Below are 9,002 nucleotides of genomic sequence, written 5' to 3'. Positions count from 1 at the left end.
TTGTTTCACCGGCAGTACTTTGTCCTTAGTTTTCAACTTCTTTCCGACACCTTGGTTCGTCACCGCCACTACCCTTGCCTTCTCCTCGTTACAAGCTTTCCAACAAGCTCTGCCATGCTGTCTAAAACCCTCCCACGCGCCTCTACGTGCCGCCACAACATCGCTGGCCGCACCCATTCTTTCCCTGCCTAGAAGCTTCAGCAGCCGTTGGATCTTTACGCAGATTGCACGCTCCACAGGCCTCCACATGTCGCGCCACAGGCCTCCCAGCAACCAGCCCCGCGTGCTACCCGGTCTGACCCGCAACTCTGACCCGCGTCCAGCTCAGTGCCAACATGTCTCCTTCCTCCAGTCAGACGCCGCCACATGTCCTCCTTTTGCTGACATGGCACTGACATGGCACTGACGTGTCGCTGACGTGGCAGACAAGTGGGACCCTCTCTAAAGTTTTTTTGGTAATCTCTTTTCAATTCAGCCCTCTGCTTTGTCATTTTCGGTCCTGAATTTGCAGTTTCTACCCTTTTTTTACTTTGATTATGTTATTATGGAGAAACCGGATGTTTTTCAGCCTATTCCTGTTATCCTTAATGGCTCCAACTATGCTCATTGGGTTGAAGTTATGCGAGGATTTCTTAAAGGATGGAAGTTATGGTGATACGTGACTGGTGATATTGTTTGTCCAGTTAAGCAAACTGGGACCTCCAAATCCAAGGAGGATGTTGAGAAGGACTTTGTAGAAAGATTGGAAGATTGGAATAGTAAAAATCGTCAAATTCTCACTTGGTTCCACAACACTTCTACTCCCGGCATTCATTTATCGTTTGGACGTTTTAAAACTGCTAAAGAGGTATAGGATCATTTGGCCAAGCGTTACACTGTTTCTGATCTTTTGCATCAGTATCAACTGCTAAAAGAGCTTCATAGCCTTAAGCAAGAACGTGGCCAAGCAGTTTTTTATTTTCATGCTTAGATGGAAATTATTTGGGATCGATTGATCTCTTGTGAGCCTGTTCTTAAAGATCCCATTGATGCTAAGGCATATGAGGATTACAAGAACCAGACACGTCTCATACAGTTTCTTATGGCACTTACTGATGATTATGAGCCGGTAAGGGCTTCTCTTTTTCATCAGAATTCCCTGCCTAGTCTTGAAGATGCTCTTCCTCGTCTTAAGTCTGAAGAAACCGCTTAGGTTTATTTGACTCATTCTAAGAGTGAAACTACCTTTGTTGACACTGATAGAAAGGACAAAATCTGTCGAAACTATAACCGTCCTGGGCATTCCTTCTCCGACTGTCCCTCTATTGAATGTCGTAAGTGCAAACAAAAAGGTCACATTTCCAATTACCCGAAACTGTTCTACCATTATTGTAAGCTCTCAGGTCACTTGATTATTGCCTGTCCTACTAGACCACCACGTTCGGATCAGAACAAGTATTAACCTCGTCCCCACAACTCTCCGCATGTGCCTGCTTCTACTGTTGCTGCTGCTACTGACTCCACCCCTTCTACCTCTCTCACAACACTCCTTCTCTCTCTCCATCAGACATTGAATCTCTTCTTAAGCAACTTCTCTCTTTTTTGGTAATACTCCTACTGCTCTTTCCACCCCTCCAAGTAATTCTAAATAGTATTTTGATTCTGGTTCTTTTAATCATATGTCTCATTTGTATCATTTTTTTCGTCATTGTCTACCACTACAAATGCACCTCCTGTCAACACTGCTAATGGTTCCCTCCTACATGCAACACATCAAGGGTTTATTTCACAGTCCAATATTCATCTTCATGATACTTATTTTATTCCACAACTGAATTTTAATCTCATCTCTATCAATCAACTTGTTGAACTCAGTTTTGATGTCACTTTTTCTATTTCTGATTGTCGTGTGCAGGATTGTCGGACGGGAAAGATCATCGGAACTGGTTGTAAGGTCAGACGTTTGTTTGAGCTCGAGGTCCTTCATGTTCCCTGTACAAATCTCTGTGCCGTTTCCTTTCCATATACTCTTCACTTGTGGCACCGTCGTCTTGCCCACAGCTCCGTAGGAAAATTGCGTTCTCTTATGTCTACAGGTGTTTTAGGTCTAGTTCAAAATGAGTCTTTTGACTGTATTTCTTGTCAAACTGCAAAACAACCTGCCTTATCCTTTTATAATAATTCCTCTATTGCTTGCTCTCCTTTTGATCTTATTCATTCTGATGTTTTAGGTCCCGCTCCCATCGCTTCTGTGGGAGGGGCTTGATACTTTGTAGTCTTTATATTAACTTTGCCACTATGATTCGAACTCAATTTTCAAAGGTCATTAAAATCTTCAGACGGGATAATGCTATGGAATATCGTGACTCCAAACTTTTAAATTTTCTCGCTGAACAAGATACTTTGTCTGAGTTTTCTTGTCCTGGTACCTTTCAACAAAATGGCAGAACTGAGCGTAAACACCGTCATATTCTTGATTCTGTTCGTGCGATGTTTATTTCTTCTTCCTGTCCTGAGCGTGTTTGGGGTGAAGCTGTTCTCGTTACTGTTCATGTTATCAATCGACTCCCTTCTTCTGTTCTTAGTAACACTACTCCCTTTGAGCGTCTCTATTATAATCCTCCCGATTACAGTTCTCTTCGTATTTTTGGTTGTGTCTGTTTTGTCCTTCTTCAGCCTCATGAACACAATAAGCTTGAATCTCGGGCTTGTATGTGCTATTTTCTTGGTTATGGTTTTGAACATAAGGGTTATCGTTATTGGGATCCTATCTCTCGACGCATTCGTATCTCGACGCATTCCTAATGGATTCAATTTATATTCACTTGTTGTTGCCACACTTGCTAATTTGAATCATATGAATTCAATTTATATAGAATCAATGTAAATCAATCATATTGCTTCGATTTATATAGTAATGGCCAAACGAGATAATCATAAACTCTATTTACATTTAGGGCATTCATGTAAAATTAAATTTTATTTAGTTTGTTTATGTGATTTGCCCATAATTAAATGTATGTATAAAAGTATTTTCATAGTGTATTGAAATTAAATAATAATTATTAGTCAAATAAATAGTTAGGAAATTTGAGTTCTTGGCCGTCAGGCTTCCTATGCTCTACTAGGGTTTTATCCTAACAGAGTTCACGTGTCGTTAGGTCAACGCTAAACTCATCTCAGATTTCTACGTAATCTGAATCACATTCAGACTTTTGCATGGTTGATTAAGGAGGAATAATGCAGAGCAATCTACAGGAAAGTAGGGAACAAAATGAAGAATTGATTGAATTGGAGGAGGAAGACATAAACCAAAGGATCAATGCTTGCAAAAATAGTTTGATTGGAAGACTCTTTGCAGAAAAGAATTTTTTTCACTGGTACAAAAGAGGGTGCTATGCGTGCAATTTAGGGACGTCCGAGGGGTTCAAGGTGGTGGAAAATGGAAATCAGGAGAAACCCATTCCAATTTTTCTTTGATAGAGAGTGGGATTCTAAGGATAGAAAAAGGAAGTCCGTGGCTTTTCAAAGACTACACACTACATCCAACGTTGGAGACTAGGGGAGGAGATGAAGGTCAGTTCTTTTGGAGTTTCCTAGTTTGGACCCAATTCTAGGGCTTGCCAGAGTATTACAAAACATTAGAGGCTGCCACGAAGTTGGGAAGAGGAGTTGATAAGGTGCTGGAGGTTGTTTTTTTATGTTAAAGGGAGAGAATCTATAATCATTAAAGCATGAGTAGAATTGGAGGAAATTTGTGTCATCAAAGACTCCCTGAGGGTGATTGGACCAGATAATAAAAAGGCAATTGAAGTGGTGCTTAGATACGAAAGTTTGGGGATGGTCTGCTTTTATTGCGCAAAACTAGGTTATGATCACAAATCTTGCTCTTCCTTCCTAGGTAATGCCAATGAAAATAAATTGAAGGAAGACATACAAGATAAGAGATTGGGTAAAGGCCAACCAAATTGGTGTGAAAATAGAAGCAAAAGATGGAACAAAGAAGGGGAGGGAAAGCGAAACTTCACAATAGCAAAATTTTAGGCGCAAAAAACCACTCCTTGATTGCTTAGTGGAAGGATTCTCAAGCCTAAGTGTCAAAGAACATGCTAATAAGGAGGATGAAACCCCAATAATGTCACTGCCCAGACTCGTTGAAGACAAGACTAATGAAGACAAAGGTGAACAATTATCATTAAGGTTGATGAATCGGGAGAAGGTAGCTATGCAAACTAAAATCATGTGAAAAACCAAAGCACAAATAGGGGTTCAGGCAAACAAGGGCAGCAATAAGTCAATGCAAGGAGAGTACACAAGAAAATTCAAAAGAATAAAATGCATGGCACGAATGGGGAGCGAGGAAGAGACGACTCTGAGTGGCTGCAAGAGGAGTGCAGAGAAAGATGTTGGGAAAGACATCTCATGGAGTGAAGATTTAAGTGCATATGATGTTGTGGAGATGGCGGAGAGGATGCTAGGTGTCTAGTGGCACCAGAGGCACCATGAGAGTCATGGCATGGAACTGTTAAGGTTTAAGAAAACTCTTGATAATTACAAGCTCAAAGGGATGTGCCAATTGTATATGACTCAATTTTTAGCACGACGTGATCTTACTAAAAATAAGGTGTTACTAATATGTTCTCCTAAAACTCTAACTCCTTCTTAGCATAAGGTATGAGCCTGATTCGTGGTTTGGGAGGTGAACGCGTTTTCGGGGTAAATTCTTTTAAAAAAAAACATGGCAAGATATAATGATCTATCACACACAATAATTCATAAAGTGGAATAAAAGATAGAAATAGACATAATTCACAGTATAAACACACAGATTGTATATAATCAGCAAGAAAAAGTAAAGGTAGTACTAGTCAGTCAAACGTAAGTAGTATGGGCGAATGTGTAATAGCATTGATGGGATCTATTTTTATAACTAGTCCATTTTGGCCTTCAAAGTGTATTCATGGTCCTATCTCTTAATTCTTTGGATTTGTTTATGGTGTTTCCAAGTTTTTTTTTTTTAATTCTGCTTGTAAAGTAAAACAAAATTAAAATAACTAAATAAAAACAATAATCTGAAAGTGTATGTGGCTGTAAACTTAGCTTCAGAAAATGGTTGTGATGATTCTATCCTTATGTGGTTAAAGAAAGATTTACTATAATTAATAACTATTATTATTTATTTCTATGGATATTGAATTTTCAAATTTAGCATATTCTCACGTATAATTTAATGACAATCTATACGTTTATTGTGAATATTATTTAAAAAGTTAAAAGTATATTTTTTGTCCCTAAAGTTTCACAAAAATTTCAAAAATATCTCTAAATTTTATTTTGTTTCAATTTTGTTCTAAAAATTTTCGATTTGCATTAAATATACCTCTAACGGCTAATTTTTCAAAAAATTCAAGACCAAATCAACAACAATTTTATAAGAATTGAACAACTCTCAACACAAGTAAATCAAGCATAATTTTCATGCATATATATTGTTAGATTGATCTTAAATTTTTTAAAAATTTAACCATTGAGGGTATATTTGATGCAAATAAAAATGCTTGGGACAAAATTGAAACAAAATAAAATTTAGAGATATTTTTAAAATTTTTGTCAAATTTCAAGAACAAAAAACATACTTCATCCTATTTAAAATTAGATTTGGACTTGTGCAAAGAGCTAATACTATGATTTTTTTTGTATATAATATTTTAGATGGCTAAAAATATTAGAGAAGCTTTTATGTTGTAATTAGTTATAAAATAATTTATGTAACTTTTAAAATAAAGAATTGTATCATAATAACTTTTATAATATAATACAATGATAATAATATAATAAAAATAATTTATATAATTTATAGTTATATAGATATTGAAGTATTTATTTAAATTTAAATTTCTTATGTTTTTAAAATAAAGAATCGTATTATAATAAATTTTATCGTATTATTAATACAATGATAAGAGTATAATAAAAATTAATTCTATCAATTTATACTTATATATATTGAAGTATTTACTAAAATAATATTAAAATATTTCATAATGCATTTTATATCAAACTCAAAAGTATTTTTTTTCAAAAATATTTATATCTTTTTAACAAAAAATAGCTTGAGGGAACCTTATTGAAATTTTAATGAAATTATAAAACCAACAGAATAATTAAATCATATTAAAAATTTAAAATTAAAAACATTTTAGATTTAAAAAAAATTGAGAGTAATTATAATAACTTAATCTTCTTAATATTAAAATTCTGGTTTCGTTACTTGATATGTCCATGCCAAATTAAGTAATTTAAAATATATAATATTCCACCATGCAACTCATTTTTTACATAGATTGTTATAAATAAAAATATTATTATGAAAAATAAATTTAAGCATTATATATTTATGTCATATTTATGAAAAAATCATTGAGTGGTGAAAAATCAAATAAAAACGATATTATTTGTGAAATAATTTATAATGACAATGATGCTATGATGGTAATTACTATTATTCAATTATTATTGTTTCATGAAGGGCGTGATTTTCAAATCAAAATGTGTTAATATTCATTAATATAGGAGAATTAAAAGTAACTGAAGTACATGAAATAAATTATTTCAGTAGAAATATAATATAAAAATTAATAATAAATAATCATTTCTAATCATAAAAAAATTGTGCTGATAATTTGACCACAATTAATTTAAATAATTAAATTTTGTAAGCATGAAAAATTAATTCTGTCTAACAATTCTAACAAAACGTTAATTTTTTTAGTAACTTGTTTGTTTAGCTCCTTACGTGGCTGGTAGCCTTTCAACGTATAAATACTTTATTTTAATTTAAAAATAAAATAGTAATTTATGAAACTTTTAGAGTTAATAGTTAAATTTATCTCTGAAAAATTATTTATTTTTTAAATTAGTTCTCAAATGATTTTTTTAGTTATATTAGTTTCTGAAAGATAAAATGTAAGTCAAATTAGTTCTTCCGTCAGTTGAATGATGATATGACAGATTAATGCCACGTGTCACAAGATGATTGGATGACATGTCAAGTTAGTGATACCTAGTACGCCATATATCACTTGACATATAAAAAAGTTAAATAATCAAAATAGTCCCTAAAAGTTTAGACGTAAGTCATTTTCGTCTTTAAAAATTTAAAAATTAATCAAATTTGTTCTTATATAAATTTTTATTCTTTTCATAATATTAAATTTAAAATATTTTTTGATACTACTAATTTTAATAGAAATGTAATTGACAAACAAAAAATTAGTAATTGTATCTTTTGTTCTTAAAATTTTTTTCAATAGAATTATCTTTCTCCTTTAATTCTTCTCAAAATCTCCCTTATTTTTCTTATTTTATATATATATATATGCTCAAAATTGAAAAGTATGTATTTGTTAACCTAAATAAAGTTATATGCTCAAAATTAAAATTTATGTATGTTAACCTAAACAAAATTATACTATTTTTTTTTACTATATTTTTCTTTTCGTTACGGTATTACTTACATATAAGATCCAATAATAGTGATACTTTTTTTTTGATAAGTGACGGGGCCCAAGGCCCAAAGAAAAAGAAAACTACTGCACTACAATTCTACTAAATTTCATCCCGCTTGCATCTGCAAGCAAATGATGGAACAGACATGGAGGTGGTTGTTCCCAAAATTTAATTCCCAGTTCATGTTCCTGTCCGAGTTTAGCAAGAGCATCAGCACAGAAATTTGCTTCTCTGTAGATGTGTCTAACTTCAACATCTTCCATCTTCACCAACAACTCTTTGATAGAACGAATGAGGGAGGAGTTACCATGGATCTCCGGTGACATCTTCTGAGTCAGCGTTATAGCACACTTTGAGTCTGATTCCACCACCAGCTTCCTAATCCCCAGCTCAGATGCTAGTTTAACCCCAACATACATGCCCCAAATCTCAGCCATGGTAATAGTACAAACTCCAATGTTCATCGAGAATCCGACAATAGTGCGACCCATCCAATCCCTAATGAGACCTCCACAAGCGCCTTTACTGCCAGGTTGGTTAACCGATCCATCCACATTCAATTTGGTCCAATTCTAATTTGGCGCCTTCCAACCAATAAGCTCCTCTCTGGTAAGGCTTAGTAAACTATTGCTTTTTTCCATAATTTTCATTGCGTCATTGTAATTCTCTGCCAATCTTTTTATCATTTGGAGAAGCTGATTGTTTGGCAGAGTCTTGTTCTTGAAGATGAGGTCATTCCTGCACTTCCAGGTTATGTTGCAAGCTGTGACAAAAGTTATGGGCCACGGGGTCCCATAGTGCTTTCGAGAGACTAAGGAAAGGTTAGTACTGAGCCAATCTTGGAAAGATTGAGAGAAAAAAATGTCCTGTTCGTCTCTATTTACTATGCTAATCCATGCCGTACGGATGTAGGGACAATCACGTAGGACATGGAGCAAAGTCTCCTCCTCTCCGCAGCATCTTGGACAGTCGCCATCTTCTGTGAGGTTTCTGAGCTTTCTCTTACTGTTGGTTAATAGCGTTTCATGTGTGAGGAGCCAACTGAAGGTTTTTAAACGCTGAGGTAATTTGATTTTCCAAAGTAATTTGTGTAAGCTGCTGTTATTGTCTTTTCCAGTAAAATATACTTCATAAGCTGATTTAATAGAAAAATTGCCATCTGCTGCTGGTAGCCATCCCACTGTATCTGCACTAATGTCTGGGTTGGGAGATTTTAAAATTTTTATATATTCTAAGATGTCTTCAGATAGTAACTGGCTAAGTTTTGCCCAATTCCAATTGCCCTGAGAGTTAACATAGTCACTCACTTTTTCTCCGAGCTTTGCCTCGTCAAGGCTACACGTGGCTAGATCTCTAAGCTTCTGAACTCCTGGGATCCAGTGATCATCCCAAAAGGATATGCTCTTCCCATCGCCTATTCTCCAAATAAGGTTTTTTTGGAATTCCTCCCAGACCTTAGTTATTCTAATCCAGGCATTTGAGTTGCTAGCTTTCTTGTGGACTTTCGGAATGGT

The 9,002-nt window shown here is 34.7% G+C and overlaps 1 protein-coding gene across 1 annotated transcript; it reads right to left on the bottom strand.

The window, feature by feature from the left end:
- Positions 1 to 7,568: 7,568 nt before the first annotated feature.
- On the bottom strand, positions 7,569 to 7,925 carry LOC130966874 (uncharacterized). The gene has a single exon (XM_057891697.1). It carries the CDS (start codon positions 7,923 to 7,925, stop codon positions 7,569 to 7,571), a length of 357 nt encoding a protein of 118 aa, XP_057747680.1.
- Between the last annotated feature and the right edge of the window lie 1,077 nt (positions 7,926 to 9,002).

Source organism: Arachis stenosperma, chromosome 3 (genome assembly GCF_014773155.1).
Source record: "Arachis stenosperma cultivar V10309 chromosome 3, arast.V10309.gnm1.PFL2, whole genome shotgun sequence".
NCBI classification, from domain to species: Eukaryota; Viridiplantae; Streptophyta; class Magnoliopsida; order Fabales; family Fabaceae; genus Arachis; species Arachis stenosperma.
This window is presented reverse-complemented; position numbering and strand designations above follow the sequence as displayed.

What these genes read in the sequence shown, in the direction of transcription:
- LOC130966874 (XM_057891697.1), bottom strand. Translation starts at nt 7,925, where the DNA reads ATGGCTGAGATTTGGGGCATGTATGTTGGGGTTAAACTAGCATCTGAG.